The sequence below is a fragment of the Ptychodera flava genome, chromosome 22 (assembly GCF_041260155.1).
Source record: "Ptychodera flava strain L36383 chromosome 22, AS_Pfla_20210202, whole genome shotgun sequence".
NCBI lineage: Eukaryota > Metazoa > Hemichordata > Enteropneusta > Ptychoderidae > Ptychodera > Ptychodera flava.
In genome coordinates this window covers 35,142,328-35,167,984 of record NC_091949.1, presented here as the reverse complement: position 1 = coordinate 35,167,984, position 25,657 = coordinate 35,142,328, and the positions used below count along the sequence as shown (strand labels likewise).

The following is a 25,657-nucleotide window of genomic DNA, read 5'->3' as shown; positions in this document are numbered from 1 at the left end:
CAATTCAATTAAATGATTCTCACTTTAATTCAATTCAATTCAACTCAATTCATGATGTACAATACATGATACCACCGACAGAAGAAAAAACGACATTCTACCATTTCTATAGCATTACAGTAAAAGTAATATTAGCCCATTGCCGAGCATCTCACTAAAAGTTTGAAATCACTGACCTTACCCAAGTTCACACCCAAGTTCACCTTGTTCCATTTAATGTCTTATCAGCACACAAAAGATTCCGATGCCACCCATGGGTCAATATAATTCTTTTCGGCAACACTTTTCATAATTACTAGGACACAGAAAAATTCCGTTAAGTGGTTTTCGTAGACCTCATTTACTCTCCGACCGCAGAAGTCGGCCACATTCTTTCTTAATTGTATATCACCAGGACGTATACTCCATTAAGGGGACTTAATAACTTTTGAAAAACGCCCTTAGTAATGTTGTAACGCTGATCTTGACATTTAAGATGAGTAAGAATACCTAGAGGTCTAATGTATTTTCTTAAGAAATTGTATTTGACGAAATGGAGTTCTTAAAAAGCTCTTTTGCACGAAACACAATATAGCACTTAGTCGGAAAACGTCGTATCTTTAGTGCAAATACTCCAAGGCTTCCTCTGATAACAAATTTAAGGTAATTATTTGTAAATGGCATCAAAGGTCAATGTTTTCAGTGGCCAACCATCCCTAACATCAGAGGTCTCCGATATTTCGAATTGGAGGTCAACTATCTTATCTAGGACACCTAATGTCAAAGACAAGGAATACATGCAGACGACAAAGTTTGTTGGATGAGATGATGTCAATTTATTATCAAGATATTGCAGTGTATAAATGTACTATGCTTGCCACTCGTTTCCTAGTACGATATTAATTGCATAATGTTATTATTATTAAAAAGTATTTCTCTTTATTGACAGAGACAGCACCTGCATGGGTAGCACTGTAATTGCCTGGGGATGACATGGCAGAAGGGCGATGTTCCTTCGCGTTGTTGATGGGTAGTAAAAACTAATGATGGGGATTAGTGGGGGTAATTCATAGATATTAACTGTTTCCTTAAAATTACTATATAGTGATAGTGAGGGTAAAGTTATTAGCATATGCACATGACACGGGTAAATCGTTGTATAATCAAAATATTTAATACATGATATTTATATCTCATAACCTCTAAATGTATCATTTTCTATATCCTGTGATCATTTATTGGTCAGGTTGTGATAAAAGTTTGAAGTCTGTGCAAATTTTGTTACTGGAGAAATGAATTCAGAAAGCTTTATCGATAGTTGAAATTCAAAATGCCCAAATCCCGGCGTTAACTCTAAGCAGAAAAATAAAATTTTCGATTTTCTACACATGAGACGGTAAAAATGTTTCTTACTCCAAAGCTTTTAAATCTTCCCCCACATGTGGTAGATCAGAAAAGAATTTTAAAGGATTGAGAGTCCAAAGGCAAAAATATCTGTCCCAAGGCGCATTCTACCTTAATGAATTAATGTAATGGGCCATACATCAAAGTGGAATTCAAGAAATGTTATCAGACATCTTTGACACATTGGCTATGCTTAGATTCAGTCATGCTGAATGATTTGTATGATATGGTAATTCAAATATTTCATGACGTTCTTTGATTAGGCCTTTCGTGAAGAATGAATGAACCAAATTTATCACACTTCTAGGGTAAATTGATCGCATTAGTTTAATTTTGCTGGAAGTTTGGCTTGCTTTACATGCGCGTTACCATTCTATTACATATTTGTTAAATCTTTGTAGGCCTACGTTGGCGTATCACTGGATGAACAAAATTTGATTACACTTATTGGATATTATAATATTGGATTTATAATGCCGGAAGTCTGATAAGCGTAGCCTATCATGACAAGTCATTTACATATTTAATAAACTTCGGTCGGGAATCACTCTCGTGAAATGATTGAAACGTCTTTTGGCTGAAACAATTGGCGTTTCATTTGCTCTATCAAATCTGTTTCGTTTACCATTATTGTTGGTATTGTGTTCAACTAAAACTCTTACTCTGTTTCGGGCAATTTACAGGGTGTCCATACAGTAAGGAGATCCTCGCTGTTGGGTACAGTGGTGCTTGTCTTTGATTAAACATTGACGTTGACAGATGGAGGAGATGTACAGGAGAATACGCCGAGTGCAAGGCATATATAAACAAGCAAACGCACCCACAGTCGGAGGAATGCAATGTAAAGGCTGAACGTTTTACGCCTGAAAATTAGGTATGGCGCACCTGCATTTATTTCAGCAACATTTAAAAGTAGCTGTGAGGACAAGTTGCCCTTAATGCTTTCTTGAATAAAATCAACATTGTTAACGCTGCGTGAAAACGATGTAATAGTTACAGTATTAGCATGGATTGTTGCCTTATTTTAGCTGACCAGTGCATATACAGATGAATACAGTCAAGAATTATATTCAGCTTGCCTGTATCCATGTGAACTCATGCGAATTCATGTGTATTATACTATAATGAAGGCAACACAGTTTGTGTTAATTTATCGGCTTTATTGATATGACATTAAATAGAACAAGGCGAACTTGGATACTGTCATTGCTGTCATACTTTTAGTGAGTTTGGCGTGAGCTGCTCGGCAACGGGTTAGTATCAAGTTTACTCATGGAACCTCGAGAACGAGGGTCTATGGTTTACTGTAATGCTATAGAATGACACAATGGCTGTGTGGCTGTGTTTCTCCTATCGGAGGTATCGTGTATTGTATATCTTGATTGAATTGAATTCAATTGAATTGAATTAAAGTGAATCAACTTTATTTGGAATAAACCCACCACAGTAAGATTATAACGCTTTACATGGTATGAATATATTTAGGCCATATTATTGTAGAAAACCTAAAAGTGCAGAAGCTGAAAAGAATGTTTTACTTAATTAAATAAGATGAACTGCAAAGGCAATGTACTCGTTATATCTTATGTATCTTCTGAAGCACATGTAACGAATCCAATAACTTCATGTAAACCTTATTCTTTAGGTAATTAGGTAACCTAAACAGAGACAAGAAACGTATTTCGCATTAATTTCACATTGGCAACTACAGTTATCTGGGAAGGTACATCAAGGTCTGTTAGGCCGTCAAACCGTGTGTGCGAATGAATTCTGTTGATATTCATGGTTAAGTCGTTTGCTTCAGCGTATAACCTTCATTCTTGATAACCTGTATTCTTTCTGTAATTAGGTAACCTAAACAGAGACAAGGAACGGATTTCGTATTAAATTCACATTTTGTATTACAAGACACATGAACTTGAGTCTTCAGCATTGAGGATAATTGATGCCATTATTATCGCATTGACATTGCCGATTGCGACATCGTGTGTAGAAATGATGAAATTGCATCGTGTGTAGATTTTTTACTCGATGAATTCAGCTCACATTTGGAGCAAATATTAGCCAGGTGAAGGAAGTTGTATCATTTAAAAACGGTAAGTCGTCTGATGAATGAAAAAATACTTTAACGGTAGTAAGTTTTCATTCGGCCTGGAAATTATTGTCCTTTTCAAATACAATATTGTGTCGTTCCTGAAGTAAAATTTCCTTGAGGATGGGGATTCAGCCGAGCGGTTTTGATTGGGGTGTGTTCGATAGTTGACTGGATGCCGTACGTTGTGAGTTCGAATCCTATCCAAAATTTACTGAATTCTTTGACTGCCTTTTTTATCAGTTCATCATCAAACGGGCGTTAGTCCAATTACCGGATGAGGTACCCATAACCCAATATCCAAAGTGGAGCACAAAGGAGTTAAAGTGCCTTGCTTAGGGTCACAACACAGTGCTAGAGTCTCGAACTCACCGTCCTCCAACAGTAAATCCGTTACTCTGGATCAAACGGGTCTTGAAAAGGGTCTCGAACTAACCATCCTCCGATAGTGAGTCCGGTACCCTAACCACTGGTCCACGGTGCATCTACTGTGCATCCTTTCTAGGAGGACAGATGTGGGAGGACTGCCCTCTAGATCTGTCGGCCAAGCTTCCGAAAAATAATTAATATAGCAAACCCCAAGATATACTTTTCTGCAGCGAAAAATCGATCAACAAGTCGTCACAAAATTATGGCTGAAAAACTAATCTTCCTTTTCTTGACCTAGGTAGGTATCATCTGCACCGATATTGGACTGTTAATGCAAATATTCTCACAACCCACACCTGTTGACTCTTTCGAGTAGGCTGTTAATATATTGACGAAATAAAAAAAATATGGAAGTGTTATTCGAAAAGTACATCATGGCACCCTTTGACTCCTTTTCCGCTGAGCATAAACACATACAATTTCGACGTGTAATACGTTGTGATGTAATGTCACAAATGGATATGTTGAGCACACGCAGTCTTTTAAGTCTTTTAATGTCTCTCCATCAAAACATTGAAGTGACGTAAGACTATAGATACTTCGGTGCCACACATTGTAAATTCTTCGTTGAATAATAACTTTGTGTAACAACTTTTCTGTACTTTGTGCGGAAGTGACTCACCATATTTTCTCATTCCCTGAATACAGAAAGTTCTTTTTTCAACAGTAAGTAAAGAGAAAAAAAATAATTTTGAATTACAAATATCGGTTAATTGAAGGTACTACACCTTCTTAGATATGCATGATGACTACTGATTTTACTTTTTGCGAATACACGGAAACAGTTTTTGGGGTATCTTATCGGTGCTTAAGCTAAAGACAGACAGATCACAACTGGTAACAACTGCAATGGCGTAGAGTTCACTACAGTTTACGAGGTCAATAAATTTATATATTGATTTGTCGGTCAGACAACTATAAACGGCAATTAAAAGACAGTCAAGCTGCATATGCATATAATACTGTTTGAACGTATTGCTATATGTATGTATGTATGTACGTATGTATGTATGTGTGTGTGTGTGCGTGCGTGCAGGCGGACAGACAGGCAGGTAGGTATGTAGGTAGGTAGTTAGGTGGGTAGGTATGTATAGGTTGGAAGGTATAGGAAGGTTGATCTCACAGGAAAAGTTACATTGAGCCAAACTACTAAAATCATCTTTCGCGATCTTTTGAGAGGGAATTGGTTGATTTTTGCTTATAAAGCTCACAGGGAAAATGACAGGCGTCTGAAGCTTAACAATACTCATCGTCCCACAGTGGAGTAGAATTGTGTAGAATGTTCAAAGTTCAATAGACTGAACGCAAAACAAAGTGTGATCACGCCACACTTGAAAATTCAAAACAGGACTATAATCTGGACTTTAAAATGAATAATGTCGTAATTTGGCTCTGAGGTACTTACTATGTGAATCAACTATCATCACAATAGCCATCTTTGTATAAAACTGCTCGTACAAACATCGAAAGGCCAGTAACTGTAACCCTAAATTGATAATGTTTTCACCATTTTAGTTTGGACGTAAATTCCAAGTTATTGTTCTACTCGCTAAAGCATGTTGAAACACCATCCATTTTGCCTGTCAACACATTATCTATGCGTGTAAAATGCAGTGTTTTGTTTACATTTTGATTACCACTATATGCTTGTCAACTATATCTATGTAGTCTAAAGACTTACTGGCTAAGTCTTCAAGCTCAATACTCTGTATCTCAACATGCGTCGGGGAATAAAGCAAGAAATTGTTCTTGACAGTAAGCTTGAAGGACAAGGTTTTTTTTAATTCAGACAATGCACTCTTTGCAAAAACGTGGGCTCTCAATCCCATTAAAATATAATCTTATGATGGAGCAAATACTCATTTTGTGAATAGTGTGATTTTATGTCGTAATCATCGTTAACTTAACGATCATGTGACAGTAAATTTGAATAACCTCCAAAAGTCAGTTTTTACCTTCCCCAATTTGAAAGTTCCTATGTTTCTAGTCAAAATTACCATCAACGATTGATAACACAATGTACTTGAAACTGTATCTCAGATCTAAATTTATCTACCCTAGTTTTTTGTTATGGACTCTAACAGATGTTAGACAATTCACCAGTCAGAAGTCGGAAAAGATTGTCGCGTCATAGAACTAAAGTGATTAGAACCTCAACACAAAATTTGCTAACGTACTATGCAAGATTGTTGCAGCAATTTTTGATGAAGCACATTTCTAGCGGAAACACTGCATCGATTGTGCTGATGAAGGAAAAACGATTTTCGGAGGTTATTTAAATTTTCCATCCTATATATATGTTTACAAATTCAAATAATAACATTAACCAATATCTAGGCTTCAAGGAAATAATACTTTAATGGGGTTACGAGCTCAGCTTTCTGCAGAAAATTCATTGTTTTGAAGGGTCAAATGCTTGTACTGGACCCTAAAGAAATATCGCTAAAGCACAAAACAATATTACTCACTCCTGCATTTAAATTTATATTTAAAAGAACAAGCCGTCACTTACTTTCTCAGACGTGTACTGGGGCAAACAGATAGACAGAAAAGTAGACAAATTGGGAAAAGCACAATCATGTAGACGCAAGAATACATAATCTAGTCGTGTAATATCTGCTCTGTATATTACTAAACTCCGAAGCAACATATGCTCTGTTAATGCTTAGCACACACAAGAAAGCATATGTATGTTTTAAACGTACGTGTATAAAACGTGAAATTTACGCTGACAAAATAATATATAGATATTCAAAGTGACATCATCAGGGTCATCAAATTTGGCATATCATGTTACGATATTTTGCAGTTGTAGTACCCTATGAAAATGTTATTTCATATGGCATCTATTAGTAAAGCGACATTCTAGAGTCAACGATTACCAATACCATTTTCACTTTTTTGTATCTAACAAATTACTTGTACAACATGGAGACGGTAATCAACTAAAAAAGTAAGCCCAAACACTTAGAGAAATTCAAATCATAAACAACCGTCACAGAAGATTATTGGGGCAACTGTTCTTCTAACTTCATCTTGTCTGTGTCGTCTGTTTTTCTCCAAACTACGACCATATCGTGAAATGAAGCTAATTTTTCAGACCTGAAAACATCAAATCTCATTAAATTACTGACCTACTTATTAAGTTAGCCACTCATTAACCCATTCACTCATTAACAGTTTATGTACTGACTTAAACAAACAAACAAATAAATGGATAAATAGATGAATAAATAAACGAATAAACAGATAAATAAATATAGAAATGAAAAAATAAATAAAAATTAAAATAAATTAATAAACACATAAATGAATGAATGAATAAACAGAGATGAAATAAATCAAAAACAAACAAAATAGATAAATACATAAATAAACAAATGTTTAAATAAGCAAACGAACAGAATTGTTATAGTTGATAAATATCTGACAGACGTTATTAGGTAAGTCACTGAATTAATAAACACGTTAATACACACGATGCAAATAAAATCGCGTGACTTATTCAAGTTACAAATTAATTTATAATGTGTAAACCAGTACATGCTTCGAAATCGATTTAGTGGTCTAAATTCAATTACCTAATGTCTGTTATATGAAAGTCATATTTATTGACAATTCTGTCATTGAAGTGAAAGATATTAAACTATGAAAAAAGTATAGATAAAAATTCTTTGCTGAAAAATTGTTCGATCCAATCAAACTTTGGATAGATGCACATCGGGGACAGATATTCGGACTCTCAAACTGTTACAATTTCTCTTTTGATTAACATCTTGTTTGGGCATATTTTTCAGTTCTTGAAGTGAGTAAAACTTGTACCGTCATATTTTTGTGGAAATCGATTTTTCATCATAGAGTCAGCACAGGAATGGTGGCCATTTAGAATTCAAGTCGGTGAATTTATATGGTGACCTGTGATTTTCATTCTTGATTTCAAAGAGCATGGTCGAGTCTTTCGTCAAGGAAAGTTTGATCAAAAGTTTAAATCAATCAATTTTGATGCGCACACTACGTTAACGAATAGCACCTTTGAAACAAGAGAACCTTATCCTTAATACACTAAATAGTTGTTGTACTTACACATTTAGCTCGTCTCTGCGTACAACAACTATAACGACCACAACAACTATAGCAACGGCCACGAGACATGAGATGACCGCTCCGACGATCTCACCTGTGTTGCCTGCAATGCAGATCAGAATACACACTCGAAATATTTGTGTTCAAGAACATTTAAATCTACCAAAATTGAGCTAGACAAAAAGCTGACCAATGCAATTTGACTTGCCTTTTTCAAATACTATATGACCGTAGGTTCTCGGCCGGTGTCCCACATGGCCAACTGCATAACCTAAATATGCAATACTCAGCCGAATTGTTAGAAAGTTTACGGTATTTTACCACTTCGTCCATTGCCGCAACGGTTTCCACAGACCACGTTTCATATGATGTGCTTTTTTCCAAACTTAAACGCCGTTATAAAGAGATTTTATTCAAAATAATAAGCAAATAAAAAGACGGCGATTAAATATTGCTTTATACGTGAGAAGTGGGCTGTAATCATTATATTGACGCAGACAGTACCTGACGGTTTGCTTGGCTCAGCATCCGATGGCACTATCTTATCACACGGTGTTGAATACATCGCTGTGTCATCGATTGCGATGTCTCCTTGAACACCTTCGCCTAGTACACCTTCAAAGACAAGCTTTTAACGAGGATAAAGTGGATGAAAAATTGACTCGTTGCAATAAACGTATAATTAGGTTTCAAAGTGACGGGCAATACTATTTCTTCATGAAAACCTAACTATTGACTTATGCGGCTAAATTTTGTAATTAAAGTTACGGTTCAATGACAATAGTAACATAAACACAAATTGAAATTTAATGAGCATCTATTTAAATTCTTCGGTTACAACAGTTTTTGCAATCAACTACAATACACAATATTTATTGAGCGGTTTCCTGAGTCATATCTATCCAACACCTTCTATACAATTTTCAACTCCTTTCGCAGCTCTATGACATATACTGTAAAAATATAGGGTGGATTAAAGGGCCGGTAGATGTAACTTTTGAAAAGTTTTCACTTTTGTTTTTTGTTCGCCGATTCCAAGTACTTTTCATATCCCCAAGCGTTTAAAGCACCAAGTAACATGGTTTTGTGATAGATAAACGTCATCTTACTTCAGCCATATCTCTGGGAGGATGTTCAGGGAGTGGAACACGCGCCTCTTTCCAAGTATCACCGACTGTCTGTGGTCCTTGTAGTCTCCATAGCAACATGTCGGTATTGCTTTCTGTGTTTCTGATGCTCACACGAAGTTCACCAATACTCTCCCCGCTCATGTGATACCAAAATCCGAAGCAGCGAGGGGAACTGTACATCAGGCTCTCGGTATGCAAGAGAGCATTGTCTCCGTTCATGCCACCAGATACATCAAATAGCAGATATTTTCCTGAAAACAAGTTGTTAGAATTTACAAAAAGTGATACCCGCCTTCAATTTATCTGCTTTTTAATTAGACAGCTAAATCTGTAAAATTCGACTCGGAGCCATTGTAAGAAATATGTATAGTCTTTAAATTGTTGCTTGTCATGTATAATTACACCCTGAAAAGTGATGTCGAAATCAACTCTTCACAATTGTACAGAATCTACAAGAGTCTGAAACACTCTGTTTTTAGCTATAAATAATAAAAACATGACCATGATATTATATCATGTCAGCACACTGATGATGCAGAGGGTGAGATCTGATTGGCAAGGCGTGATTATTATCATGCTACATTCGCGATATATAGCACGGTTGTAACACGCGCGAGCTCTCAAATTTCTTGTTTGAATTCAAGCCAGAATTTCAATATGATATTATGATATAATAGCAATAAATTATCCAACCAGCGGGTATTTAGTCGGTTTTGTAGAGTTTACTCACAGCTGGAGAAAATTTCTTGTTTGAAATTCAAGCCAGAATTTCAATATGCTATTATGATGTAATAGCAATAAATTATCCAACCAGCGGGTATATTACTCGGTTTTGTATAGTTTAGTCACAGCTGGAGAAAATTTCTTGTTCGAAATTCAAGCCAGAATTTCAATTTGCTATTATGATATATACAATAGCAATAAACCATCCTAGCAACGGTGTATATTACTTGGTTTTGGACACTTCACTCCACATATACATTCGCTCCCGCTCGTGCATATATGTCGTGAACTGGTTACAATGTCGTGGTATACCGTCATTCGGTGTTGTTTATTTCTTAAATATCTCAATTTGATACATAAGGAAATGAACATGAACGAAAACATCGCCAAAATAATACTTCATCAGATACAAATATTACGCTTACCTTCCTTTGTACCTAGAGTATGATCCACACCAGGTCCAGAAACCCCATAGACACTGTCACCCGTCGCTAACAACCAATCAAAATTGTCCACGTTTTCATCGTCCACGTTTAGCCATGTTCCATACCCCTCCTCGAACGTTTCATTCCCTGTGTTTTTAAGGAAGTAACTATGGTGTTAGTAACCGGAGAAGCATGTTATTGTACAGATTAAGGCAGAATACACACCGGGAACAGATATTCGGACCCTCTAACTTTTACAATTCTGGGCTACCTGTTGTTGGGGGCACATTTTCAAGTTCTGTATAAGAAATATTTTCAATGACTCAGTTTTTCGAAACTCGAAGGTTTTACTTCTTCCATCGGGCTAACACAGGAATGATGGCGGCCATTTCAAATATCGGTAAATGTCAGGTTATTTGTTTCTCTTGAACCAACATTCCCGCGGTTACCCTGATTTTATTCTTGATTTGGTAAGAACGTGGCCGAAAGTTTCATTTAGGAAAGTTTGAGCGAAAGTTAATGTCATTCAATAACTTACATACTACCTTATGCGTCACATGCAATGTTGGATTTATAACTTGAAGTAGCATTGGAATAATTTAAGTTAACCTTCTGCATCAAATGTTCATCACATTTCCCGAGCATACACAAACTCTCCTTGCAATGATGTTTTGGAATTTATATTCCGCTGGCAACTTTGCTATTGGTTATACTCAAAGAATTATTTGAAGCATTTTGTTATTGAGATTTGTGCCACACCTATTTGTGTTGTACCGTAAAAGTACATTGCATAATATAATGTAAACATCTTGAGAGAAACCGTCTTCACAGACTGAGTCGTAAATGATTGAGTGCACCTGCAACACCGTTGACATAAATACATAAAAGACATGGCGTATTGTGTAAAGCAGTATATGCACGTAGTAGTCAGGGCCGTTAGAAATCATAGATTTTATCACAGGTTTTGAAGTTGGAAACTGCTGGGGAAAAATCTGCAAGAAGGGAACATGCAAGCCAAAAGACTGAGTCGTAAATGATTGAGTGCACCTCCAACACCGTTGACATAAATACATAAAAGACATGGCATATTGTGTAAAGCAGTATATGCACGTAGTAGTCAGGGCCGTTAGAAATCATAGATTTTATCACAGGTTTTGAAGTTGGAAACTGCTGGGGAAAAATCTGCAAGAAGGGAACATGCAAGCCAAAAGACTGAGTCGTAAATGATTGAGTGCACCTCCAACACCGTTGACATAAACACATAAAAGACATGGCATATTGTGTAAAGCAGTATATGCACGTAGTAGTCAGGGCCGTTAGAAATCATAGATTTTATCACAGGTTTTGAGTTGGAAACTGCTGGGAAAAAAATTGCAAGAAGGGAACATGCAATCCAAAATAAAAAAATCAAGGTCACTGGCATTTACTTAACGTGTACAAATTTTAAAAACAGCAACCAGAAAATGAACAAAGGACAAACAAAAGATTGAACTCTTTAACTAAGGGAGAAAAAAATGTATGTATTCCTGATAGTGAGGAGAAAGAATCCGTCGCCAGGAATCTGTAAAAAGAACACTTTGTCTTTGTGCGTTCTCATGAACAGTTCTCAGTACAACCACCGTCCCTCCGGGACGGTGGTACAACGCTTCTGAAAAGTCACTTATTTTACCTCTATAAAACGCTATGAATTATTGCAGTATATTTACTATCAATGCTAGGTCAAAATAAATTCAAGTTGATGTGATATTTAACTTACCTCTGACATAGCACCTGCCTTCCGAAACAAAGAAATCGTCATATGCCATATCTCCTTTGTCACCTGGACTTATATACACTTTGAGGACCCATTGCATACCTGAATTAGGATATTCAAATAACTCCATCTGAAGAGGTCCTCTCCCCCAGTTGTCGCCACGTTGATAGTTCGCTACCCCATAAACTTTTCTGTAAGTTGTTCCTTTAAAGTCAAACTGTAAAAGAGCTCCAATGTTATGAAAACGAATGCTACAAGTTTATACAAATTATACTGATATCTGCATACATTATACTTAAATTACACTGATATATAAGAGAAGAGGGAATAAATTGAAAACTTAGAATTATTCAAAAATTGATTTCTCTTTATTAATTGATTAGCCAACTGTTTTGATGGAGGTGATAATTTTATGGACAGTTTCGGGAACTCAAAGTGCCTATCTTGCACTAGATACCTGCTCATATGCAACCATCACCCCTGTCGTATGCCAATGGTGAAAACGGAAGTTCCAACATTTAAATACAGAAGCTGTTCTCCAGTCATGTTTGTTGGTGACAATTGATGCTGATTCGCCCGCTTTGTGCTCGGTCGTGTCGACGTAAATAAAGTGACCTTGGAATAAAAAGAGATATAATATATAGAGGACTGTAAGGTCAAGTCGTGCATTGGTCTTTGCACACGCCAACCCTGGGGTTTAAGGTTACGGAGATCCATACACAGCCGAATCTTTGAGTATCGAAATAAGAGAGCACTGTACGAAATCCCGACGAAAACGGTCTTTTAAGCTGTCAAGAATATTAGGAAAATACCACTTTTGAAAAGAAGGAATTTATTAAAGTCTAAACATGAAATAAGATATTACAAAACTTAATGGTGGTTTACACAGCGACAAAGACAAACCATCATATCAAAAATTAAAGAAAATGGCAATTATTTGTCAAGTGGTATGTTTGTTCGCTTCATAACCTGTCAACATTTAGGCAAAAAAATAAATAAATTGTGCTGTTCCAATAACATTGTAGGTAAGTCGGCAGGAAATTTTTTCCAAAATATTTTTACTTTTAAATATGCATTTTCCAGGGGTTTTGGGCGGTCAAACACTGGCCACAACATTTCCAGAAAAATGTATCATACATATAAAGGGAAAAAAACATGAAAGACATCCTCGTTCAAGCAAAAATCAAATGCCAAGGAACGAACGTCTGATTTTACGGGTTTTTTTTCTTTTTATATACTTCCGTGTTTACGTAGCTCTAAAACGTTTAGGTTCGGCAGGTAAAAAAGGGTAGGTCGGGTTATCGGAACAGCACAACTTTTTTTGTTTGGCCTTACATATATGATGCAGTCTTTATCTGTATAGACTGAGTAGGCAAGCTAAACACTATGTATATAAACATGCTTTGGACAGTTGAAAATGAGGTCGAATATCAACAGTGAAAAAATCAAGCATAACAGCTACTGGCTCTTTAAATTGGCAATACCATTTTCCGTTCTTGTCGTATGATCAAATTCAGGGCCAATATCCTGATGGACTCTGGTGGCACCAGTCCCGATCAGGAAGTCAAAATCATCATCCTGTTCCTGTTTCCAGCCACAAAGTCTATTCACAGGGTCTTCAAAGTCACAGTATGCGTCAAGATGCTCTAAAGGGAAACATTGACGTGAAATTAGTGCTGTTAAAAACAGTGAATTTGCTTTTTGTCCGACAAAGCTCCAAGGGCAGAAAGACACATGGTAAATGTTATTGTGTCAAATTCACAAAATGAAAGTTAAATGGGTTACAATGATGCAGATACAAACAAACAAAGCGGGTACGTTTCCAACGGAGAAGCTTCGACAGATATAAATATACTATTTTTTATCATTTGTGCCCTTTTCAGCGGATAGGATTTGAGCAGATAACATCGTGAGTATAAGGCTCAGGCAGTGAACTCACAGCATTACTCCCAAAGCTGACCACAGTGTCAATACTTCCAATGTAAGCATGGCCATTGGAACAAACTACTGTGCCCTAGGTTTCAGCATCATGACCACACTTTGCTTTAAACTCACCCTCTTGTGATACCAGTACTGTCGCTTAAGCCGTAATATGTGTAAAAACAGTTTCTTTTCTTACCTGATCGTACGGGAGTCAACATCAAGAACAACTTAAATCTTATTCCAAAGTCACAAACGAAAACGTATGTTAAATATCGTTTTCAGTAATTAATGAATTACCTGGAAATTGGCATTCTCCATCCATGTATAGTATGCCGTCTAAAGCAATGTCTCCATGGTAGCTACTTCCACATTCAGCTTCGAAGACAATCTTTGAGAAAGATTAAATTCAAGAAAGATACGAAGACGTTCAGCAATTATTCACAGTTTAGCCCTAAAATAATTTTTATTTGCTGCGTGTGCATGACGTTCTTGTGATCAACTAAAACCAGGCAACATTCAGTTAACAATAATGGGACATGTGTTCTGAGATGCCAGTTGGAAATTCTCGATTGAAGACAGTTAACCCTTTCACCCCCAGTTCCCTGTATACAGGTCCAACTTTACCATAGAAACCAATGGATTTGGGACAAACCATGGTGGTGAAAGGGTTAAGTTAGGCCCTAAAATGTAAATAATTGGAAGAATGAAATAAGCAGTCGTCGGTGTACGTTTTATCTAAAAATATTAAATTGAATACATTCGTTTATCTAGTAATTATATACTACAACGGGTGGCTTTCTAGTATACCTGAAAATCGTCCACAGATGATATTGAAGCATGACCAAATGTCCATTCGTCACTTTCACCCCCTTTTCTTAACCAAATAGAAGTTAATGTCGCATCCTTTGCTTTGGTATAAACGCTTAGTTTGTTTACGTGTGTGCCGTACATGTGGTACCAGAATGTGACACATGATTGGGCCGATGCAGATATGACGTCACTCACGAGCTGGGCTTTATCATCCACGGTCTGGTCCTCACATTCAATGTAAATGTACCAGCCATCACCTTAAGCCATAAGAAAAATTTACACGCTTTATTGGTAGTTACCTGTTGCATGCTACAGTCTCTATTCAATGATAAGGGTATAGTTTAACATGTATCTTTGTAATGATAGACAAACATTGTCTACACAATGAGGTTATGAAAATCAAGCTCCAGGAATAAGTAAGAATGCTACTCGGGGACAGATATTTATACTGACAAACTTTACAGTATTTTCCTTTCAAATTGTCTACCCCTTATAGAAGCCATTTTGAAACTCAAGGAGTAACTGAAGTTTTCATCGGCTTACTTTTGTGAAAATAGATAATTTGATTTTTCTGCCATATAGTTAACAAAAGGTTGGTTGCCATTTTGAATTTTAAGTGTCGGTGAAAATTGGGTAATTTGCTTCAAATATCTAGTGCTAAATTGTGTGCGGTGATTTATATGATTTAAGTGATTAATGATCTAGATTCTCTGCTTCGTAAGGGAATGGCTTAACGTTTCAATATAAAAAGTTTGGGTAAAATTTTCAGTCTTTCATAGGATTAGATTCTTAAAGTAGAATGTGAATCTTAACATACAACTCTGACCATTTCCTGTTTTGAATAACCTGTTGTCTTGCTCAAAATTTCCTAATTGTACATCATTTTGAAAAATTCAGTTTCTTTATGCCAGTGTTACAGTTCGCAAATGCGTTTTTAGACTTCACAAAATTGCATGACGGCTGTGGTAAATAGTAGGGCCGACTTTCAGCGATTTCGAAGCTGTTATCCAATTGGTTGGCAGAATTGTACCGTTATAATGAAATAATACAAATAAACTCCCTAAGTTGCTGTGAATAGTGACAATCGACCAATCAGATACAACCTTGCAAACACGCTGCGAGTCAGCCGAAATAGTAATACGGTAGTAATAAAACGGACCTTTCAAGGAGCAGTTAATGCTGACACAATGACAGTTTTTTTAAATACATAAAAGTGGCGTTCAAGCTCATTGTAGGAACAAATACATTGAGATTATTGAACATTTATAAAGCTCGAACATCTGTGAAATGTTGCTTTAAAAACTGCGTCACATTAGAACATTTAATGTATTTATCGATACGCACGTTAACGTTGTCACTTTTGGTCGTCACGGTCGCCTCCGCAGCTGTGAACGCATACCACACATTCTTCTTATGAACAATGCTCGGTTACGAACATTGCATTTTTGTTTCACGTCGATCACTAAATTTTAAAATCGGTATTCTCCCTTTTTTACATGTCAACATTGGAAGGAAGCCGTTTTTAAAGAAACGCATATGCTCTTATAGTGCAATAGCAATGACCTCTATGTGGGCTGTATACCCTGGACGTGGGTACAGTGCGCTATGTAAAGCACTCGCCTGGAGGCTCAACTGTGTGTCGTGCATATGTCCATTGTACCCAGATCTCGTGTACACCCGTCTACAGCGAGCGTTGTTGCCTAATCACATCCTCCTGAACAGTGTTTTAAAATGTATACGACTTCATCTTGTTTATTGAAATACTGCAAACATGAAATTATCAGACAAGAAATCGGTGATTCAACAATTTAACGCTTTTATTCTAATTTGAGTATAATATGCGCGGCAGAATATTTTGTGGCATTCGAAAGCATTATCAGAAACTCACAAGAAGTTTCGCAATGTTACGCACAAGGTGACGTCGAATTACCTTATTAAAAAGAGTATGGCTGTGGTCATTTGCATTGGTAAAGACTTACCAGATCTCCTAGTGTAGTCAGTGTCCGGACCATGTCCCCGGTTATTTTTGGCTTGTACTGCAGTCCAATCAAACGGGTCATCTTTGGGTTGAGTCCAGGTACAAAGAGAACCCAATTCAAAGTCACAGTCATATGCAGTCGGCACTGAAATAACAACGACCCCCCATAAAATCAAACGAAACATAAAAACAAAGTTGGAATGTATTTTGATGATTTAAAATAATCATCGGAAGTAACACATCAAACGTCAATATCAGAGTCGAGCGAAGCGAAGATGGTCGAGGTTTGTACCATGCTCTGAGAGAGCAAGATTGAAGATGACGAGGCCAGATTTACAAATCAATATAATCCTAGGGAGTTAAGTCGCCTAAAATCGTTGTTGAAGGTCCTTTGAGAAAACTTTACTCATTTTTATAGTGCAACTTTTTATAGTTACAAGAATAGCCTACTTCACGACCTGTCTGGTGTCAACAATACCGTATCGACAAACAGGAAAACCTTGATATCGTTTGGTGATTAAATATCTTGGCAGAATAATATATTATGATTAGAAAATTTGTCACAAGTGTTTTGCTAGGTAATGAAACTCTTTTGTAAACTTTTACACTTGACATGTCATTTTCATCGCATTGAAATTACTGAAAATGAAAAAGGGGACTTGGTATATTTCACTTTTAAACCTCGTTTTTGCAGCAATATTCAACTTTAGTTTTAGACAGTGTGAGGTTTAATCAGGAATTGCTTGTGTAATAGTCACTAATTCACTTTTGCAACTACGTTAATCTATAGAATGTCAAGAAAAACCATGTAGATCACACGGTTCAGAAAGGTTATCACCCACTGTATTATTTAGATATATGCACTATCTCACATCATTCCATCGGTTTGATTTGATTTCAAGGGAATGTGCTAACCCATTACTGTTATTCACAGATTGGAGTGTGCTACAAACAGTTCGAGTCACGGCTGCGGTATGGTCACTTTACATTCACACAGGGACTTTTGATTTTTAGGCGATCACGAGTCTGCAATAGGAATATAACGTTAGGCTTAAAAGTAGAAAAAGTATCGAACTGGGCAAATGATTGGCATGTCTTCATAGTTGCGTCTCAAGTCAAGCTAAAAAGACACTTCTCTGAAAACCGTAACAGTATATATAGAATGCTATGTATAGTTACCGAAGAGAATTTAACTGTACCGACGCTGTACAAAATGGAAATTGCTACATCTACATTATAGATTCAGGCATGCCATGATTGCAAAACCGGAAGTATAAGAGAGCATTCCTTTTTAACCGGGAAGGGGGTCGATGGAACTTAAGCGACAAATGAAATGCAAAAGCTACCCTCTCTAAATTAAATTTCTAAAAATTTGAACCCCCCTCTAATTCATCAATTGTAAAATGTGACACACTTCTCTCCCCCCCCCCAATAAAAAATTCATAAGATATGATTCATTAACCTTTTGCACCTTACGGCCATGGGGTGAAAAATTGGGCCTTCAAAAGTGTTTACAAGGAAAAGAGTGACACTCCCGAATTTTCATGCACCCTTACCAAGATGCCACACTCCGTATCAATAATGTCTTAATTGACGTATAATATCTTATTTGACCTTTGAACATTCAAAGAAACCTTTTTGAACTTTGCAAATAATCACTTTGGTGGAATTCCAATATCATATTTGTTTTTCACCCCTCTCTTTCAAAAATAACATTCCTATCACGTACATTATATGAATTGTCAAACATTTCTAAAAACACAGATTTAGCTAGTTTTGTATTGAAAAAAAAATTATTCATAGTTTCCTCATAGACTACAATGTAGTGAATCAACATTTCGGTGAAATTCCAAAATTAAATTTCTTGCACACAAAAGGCCTTGTAATCACTCTGGTCTAATCACAAGTACACTGATAACCAGTCTATAGATATACAGATTTAGCCAGTTTTGTATTCGACAAAATTATTCATAGTTTCCTCATAGACTACAATGTATAGTGAATCAACATTTCGGTAAAACTCAAAAATCATTGTTTTTGCCATAACTCCATACAAATCTTAGTAAAATTTGACACCCTCCTAAAAACCGGTTTCATAACAGTCAAAGCCCCCTGATTTACACCGACCCCTCCTCCCCATAAAAAAAACGACTGCTCCCTTATCCAATAAGGTTGATACTCATTTGATCGCTATTGTGTCATACCCTTGTGTTGCATATTTTTATTCGAAGGTTATTTATCTCGTAAAAGGGACATTTGCTGTTTAATTTATACGAAAACTTTGTTAATGCGACTGAACACGCTAAAAGACAGAATGATTGGCGCCCCCTTGCTGCACTATGTTACATGTGTAGCTGTGACAGTCGTGTGAGAATTTCTAAGAGTGCAGCCGCCTTTTGGATACAAAACCACTGATGACGTTGTTCATGAGCTAACTGCGCGCACTTGCAGGATTAGAAATACGGAAGAGTTCAATTTTGTCCCATCAGTATCTGCAACAGATTTCATCTAATCTTTCAGTAGTGCAAAGTTAATTAAGGGTTCACTTGCATATTTAATGAACTTGGTAATTAGGTCTATAACTCTTGAATTACGGCACGCAATTCAGTGAACACTGCTTCAGATATTGATCAGAAAATATCTAATTGTACTGAGAAGCATTGGACAATTTCAAGTAAATAAATTGCTCATTTGCATATTTTATGAAGTTTTGTAATTATTCATATAACTCCGAAGTAAATGCACCAACTTTGATGAAATCTGCTGCAGATACTGTGAGTGTCATGTCAATTATCTGCTCATTTGCATATTTAATGAACGGAGACTGGAAATTTTCAATGAACGGTGTCCTCATTTTATTTGTAACTTACCATGTGGCGGTAATGTAGGCGTTGTTTTATCTATGGGAGGGAACGCCGACTCCGGTGATACGTAGCACCAACCCACTCTAAAGCTGATGTCATCGATTATGACGACACCATTTATGTCATCTCCTGTAACTACTTCAATAATTATCTTGAGAGAGGGGGGAGAGAGAGAGAATTGAGATGTCATTGGATGTGCTTTGTTCTTTGTTATTCCTCTTCACGATTTGAGTCAGACGTCAGAGAAACTTTTGTTTTTTAGCTCACGTGTTCACACACGTAAGCTTATGTAATAGTGATGTCTGTCTCTCTGTCCGTGTGTGCTGAACAGATTCAAGTCAGATTTGGTTGACAGGTACCATATGCTACTTGCAAGAACTGATTAGATTTTGGTAAGTCTGGCTTACATATTAATGAAGATTAGCAATATCATTTTTTTCATATAATGGTTTCCCTATGGAGAAAGCAATGACAATGTCGACATATGTCAAGAAATACTGCACAAAATTTCATGAAACTTTTCACAGATGACAATTTCCGCACGTTATGATGGTACTGTGAGTGTCATGTCAATTATCTGCTAATTTGCATATTTAATGAACTTTTGTATTTAGTGACATAACTCTAAAATGCCTGCACCAAATTTGATGATACATGCAACAAATATTGATCATATATATATCTACTTGTACTGAGAAGCATTGGACAGTGTCAAGTTAAGAAATAGCTCATTTGCATATTTTACGAAGTTTCGTAATTAGTCATATAACTCCGAAATAAATGCACCAAATTAGATGAAATATGTTGCAGATACTGATGGGACAAATATCTAACTGTGGTGTAAAGCTTTCAGTAGTGCAAAGTTAATTAGGGTTCATTTGCATATTTAATGAACTTGGTAATTAGGTCTACAACTCTTGAATTACGGCACGCAATTCAGTGAAACCTGCTACAGATATTGATCAGACAAATATCTAATTGTACTGAGAAGCATTGGACAATGTCAAGTAAATAAATTGCTCATTTGCATATTTTATGAAGTTTTGTAATTATTCATATAACTCCGAAGTAAATGCACAAAATTAGATGAAATCTGCTGCAGATACTGATCCGACACATATCTAACTGTGGTTTAGAGCATCTAGTAGTGTAAAGTTAATTTAGGGTTCATTTGCATATTTAATGAACTTTGTAATTAGGTATATAACTCTGAAATTACGGCACCAAATATTGTGATACCTGCTACAGATATTGATCAGACAAATATCTAATTGTGCTATGAAACATTGAAAAGTGTCAAGTTAATTAAGCGTTCATTTGCATATTCAATGAACTTTGTAATCAGTCATATTACTCTAAAATTACAGCATTAAATGTAATGAAACGTGCTACAAATGTTGATCTTATAGATATCTAATTGTCACATGAAGCATTGAGCAATGTCACATTAATAATCAGCTCATTTACATATTAATACATTTTTGTAATAAGTGATTTAACACTGACAGTAATATGCGAAAGTTGATTTAACCTGCTACATACAGTGATAACATATATCTTATTGTTCTATAAGGCGTACTACTATTAATGAAACTGCTGAAAAACACGTGAGCACATTCATTTCACATCTGGTTTGTCTGTTTGTATTGCTGTCGAACATATCATAAGGACGAAAAGAAGAAAATTATGACTCAATTTGAAGTACGAACGTGTGGATACCGGTCATAGTACAACTTAAATATTTACATTTCACTACATGATGACAGTCATACTCGTTTTGTTCATTTGGTCTCTAGAGTCAAGAACATTCTTACTGCGTAGGAGCGACCTCGAATCTACTCTCCTAATAGTTTCTTTGGTAAGACATTGAGTGGTAGCATGTCTATGACATAAACTGCCGCCAAACTGAATATCCTGAACTTACGTTATACCGCAGCAGAAAAATTATACTTACCTGATAATCTACTTCACTGACAACAGGTACGAGTCCTTCCTGCCAATCATTCGTTGGATTTCCTGTTATAAAACGCCAATATGGTTGTTCTCCCGGAAATGTTGAGCCATAATCGACATACACAGTTATCGTCCCTGTGGAGCCCACTGTATAGTACCTATGACACAGGACATTGTAAAGTGTAACCAGACAACGGGTCTAACTCTTATCGAGCCAAACTATTTGTTCATCTACTACAGGGGCCAAGGTACATGTGGTTTATGGTGGAAAGTCAATCGATATTTGCAAATTCAAGACAAACAGACACCATATATGCGCATTGCGAATCTATTTTGCTGACAAAGCAACTTAAATTGAAGGGACCACAGCATATCGTTGTTGTTAAGTTTGCCTTTGAAATTGTGTTTGTTCTCTATTACCTTTGTATGCATCATTGCATAATAACAAACGACTTACCAGAATCTCATGCACCAGCCATTGACATCGGTTGAGGCGAACTGTTTTGTCAAGCGTGACCTTTTGCCAATACCGGTAGAAGCGTCCAAATCAAGGTAAATGAAATTGGCTGCACGGAATGGACAACACAAAAATGTCGGTGAGTAATGGAGCAACAACCAAACAATATGGAAGTTGACAGGTATTAATCACAAACACTTATATTCAATCGTTTTCCTGCCATCTCAGTCATTTCTCATTCGGTCAAGTCAGACGAAAATGATACAGAGTCAAAATCTAGACGTATTTTATCACGTACCTGGTATGGTATGTTAGAGCTGGTTAATAATATTTCAGAGTGGCCAGGCCTTCAAATATTTGATTTTAGTAAATGTTACACATGGGACAGTCCTTCCTAACTCCTTTTTTACCACTTGATCCGATGGTTAAAGATGAGAAATTACTTACAATTTTCAGATAGTGAAGTATGGTCCTTTATAGGGCCTATAGTTACATCTCCCGCCCTTTTTCTGGACCAATCAAAATCATTTCCGATGTCATTTGTCCATGAACACAGGTCATCTTCAAAATTACAATCTCCGTTTTCGTTACACGAACCATTGATTATAGCAACATCATCCAAAGCGATGTCACCTTCAAATTTGTCGTATTCAATTTTGTTAAAAACCTCAAATTCGACCTGGAAATAACGGTGCCGTCAGGGTAATTGTAAATTATTATGTAGTTGGCGTATCATTGCTATCAATGCATCGTATATGATATCGGTCTGTCCTTGTGGTTTTCCCAGTTGGGGAGAAATTTGTAATTTAGGGGAAGAAGTGAACGAAGGAAGGCACGTATGTATGTATGTATGTATGTATGTATGTATGTATGTATGTATCTATGTATGTATGCATGCATGCATGCATGTATGTATGTATGTATGTATGTATGTATGCATGACATGCATGCATGCATGCATGTATGTATGTGTGTATGTGTGTATCTGTGTATCTGTGTATCTATGTATGTATCTATGTATGTATCTATGTATCGTTGTATGTATGTATGTGTGTATCTATGTATCTATGTATGTATCTATGTATGTATCTATGTATCGTTGTATGTATGTATCTATGTATGTATGTATCGTTGTATGTATGTATCTATGTATGTGCAGTAAAGGTGTATTCATCTTTGTTTATGTGTTCATTCATTTGTGATGTTACTTACTCTGTAGGATTCTTTGGCAATTATGTTTGCCTGTCCCTGAAGCCAGTGATCTCCTTGATCAAACCATCGTTCCCAAACAAGTGTCGATCTTCCAGTTTTGTCCTCTACAACAGTAATTGATAAGTATCCGCAATGTCTTCCACGCATGTGGTACCAGAATTTCAAACAGCTGTTGCTGGTCGCATCAAATGTTTCTGTGGTCATCGTGGTTCTTTCGAGGTATCCAAGGGCATCGGCATTCACAAAGACATAGGAACCTAGTGATTAAAGAGATTTCACTGCTTGTTTCAAATGTGCAAGTGTACTGAATACAAACTGATATGCACGACACAGAATCTTCTCCACGATATAATGTACTAAATAACATAAATTCAGAAAAGTATCCTAAAATCTTACAACTGCCATATCAATACTATAAAACTGCATGGTTTTATCTGTCACAAAGAAACGCTCGCTTTTGTAATTGTTATTGTATCGGCTGACAATGGCAGAATTCGGTGTTAACAGTTAAGGGGAAATGAAGCATTCGCCCTTGCACGCCAATTTGGAGTGGTCTGACTGTCACATCACTCAAAAAGACATGTGTTTACTAAAAGGTTCTAGCAGTTTGTCAAATATCAAATAAATAGATTAAACAAATTATGCTGTCTGCACTTATACAATATAGACGTTACGTTGATTGTACCTTGACTGTTAGATTTGGTGTGATCTGTCGATGGACCTGTCTCCGGTGTTGGTGTTGAACCCTTATTTCGAACCCAGTTCACTTTATTACCACCCTCGTTTGTCAGACCACAAAAATCACTCTCAAAGTCACAACTGTAGCCATCTCCAGTTTCTGCAAAAATTACAAAAATCTGGCATAGAATCATCACCTCAACGGAAATTGAGAAATTTTAGATCTTCTTATGTTTGACGTTCTGTTTCCGTGATAAACGTTCAATTAAGCAACATCTCTGTTTCATTTATAATTTGTTTTATCATGTTCATGTATCGTTTTTCTTGATTAATTTACTAAAATCATGCAATAATATCACGCTTTAAATTTTTAAATTTCGAAGACATGCATGTACATATATATACATATATATATATATATATATATATATATATATATATATATATATATATACATATATATATATATATATATATATATATATATATATATATATATATATTAACACAAATTACTTCAAATACAAAATAATAATATCTGTGACTTAAGTTTCATGCATCCTGCAACCTTCAGATAGACGTGAAAGGATTCTTAGGAGCACTCTCATTTATATGTTTGGGACGTACCATTCTATTTGTAGGTGGTGTTAAAATTTTATTTGTTTTGGTGGTGACATTATTTATAAAGCTCTACATTTTTATTTAGGGTAATTGCTAATTTGAACTAATGAATATTCCAAATTAGGTACAAGAACTGGAAGGACGTTACCAAAGGCAATTACACTTGTTATGTATAGTGGTATTACAATGAGAGCAGTCAATTTTGAAAGAAGTTTAGATATTTTCATTTCAGCTAATTGCACCTTTATACAATTAATGAGTTTTGGAATAAGTCTATGCTCAATGTTGTCCGTGATGTCGATCAAACCAGTTTCAAAGAAGTTTCGACTTGTGGGAGCATATTCAATTCACATTATGTTGCAAATCGGAAGCAGTACATTGAACACGTTGAATACGCAGCGCTTTGTAACCAGTTAGTGTGACTGTCAAGGGAAAGATTATAGTATGGTTAAAATTGTCTGTAATGCGTAGTTGGAAGTCGCTTCAAACTATCTTCTAACGTCGCATAAATATTCGAAAGTATAGCGACATTAGAGAATGCATCCATAGTGTAAACATTGTCCAGAGCGATTTCGATAAAAAGGTATTGTGCGAGCACGTTTTATCGGGGATCCGCCCCTTCAGCCATTGTTATGGGTTTTCAAGCCTAGATTATATGTGGCGATCTAGTTAACATTTGAGTCGTCATCTTAGCTGAATCAAAATACATAATGAAAGGGTGTGTTACCTACTTTGGCAGCGTATTGTGGAGATAATTGCCAACAGAATGAAACAGCCAGTCTTAAGATCCATTGTCAGCAGAGAGGAAGTCCTCTGTGTCTTGTCAAGTATGGACGTGGGAACCTAAGAAGCACGTTACAACACGGTAAAAGAGAATCAGCCAAACGTAAGTGCCCTTAGGTCACGTAAAGGTCTAGTAGCTTGACCAATAACTCATGTGTAGCTCCTGTGTACATGCACATTGTCCGACATATCAGTGAGTGCACGCGTCAGTCTGTCTTCGTGATAGTTCAAAATGTCAAAAACGTCTGTTGTTAGTGAAGAGAAATCTGATAGACGAGTATATTTTGGCAGTGGCTTTGACTCTTTGTATTTTCTGGTCAACTGTTTCCTCTGTAATGCAATTCTTGAGGGTGAATTAAC

At 36.3% G+C, this 25,657-nt stretch overlaps 1 protein-coding gene and 1 long non-coding RNA gene across 2 annotated transcripts; both read right to left on the bottom strand.

The window, feature by feature from the left end:
• Nucleotides 1-6,751: 6,751 nt before the first annotated feature.
• LOC139122405 (uncharacterized) lies at nucleotides 6,752-8,609 on the bottom strand. Its single transcript, XR_011549446.1, has 3 exons — nucleotides 8,492-8,609; nucleotides 7,988-8,090; nucleotides 6,752-7,006 (listed from the first exon to the last, which is right to left on the bottom strand). It is a non-coding gene; the product is annotated as an uncharacterized lncRNA (long non-coding RNA).
• A 4,323-nt stretch (nucleotides 8,610-12,932) lies between these two features.
• LOC139122347 (MAM and LDL-receptor class A domain-containing protein 1-like) lies at nucleotides 12,933-25,384 on the bottom strand. The gene is made up of 11 exons (XM_070687743.1): nucleotides 25,246-25,384; nucleotides 23,901-24,053; nucleotides 23,216-23,472; nucleotides 22,451-22,682; nucleotides 22,004-22,112; nucleotides 21,548-21,704; nucleotides 19,600-19,744; nucleotides 16,731-16,874; nucleotides 14,749-15,008; nucleotides 14,239-14,329; nucleotides 12,933-13,664 (listed from the first exon to the last, which is right to left on the bottom strand). The coding sequence occupies exons 1-11, from the start codon at nucleotides 25,304-25,306 to the stop codon at nucleotides 13,477-13,479; spliced, it is 1,797 nt and encodes a 598-aa protein (XP_070543844.1). The 5' UTR covers nucleotides 25,307-25,384; the 3' UTR covers nucleotides 12,933-13,476.
• Between the last annotated feature and the right edge of the window lie 273 nt (nucleotides 25,385-25,657).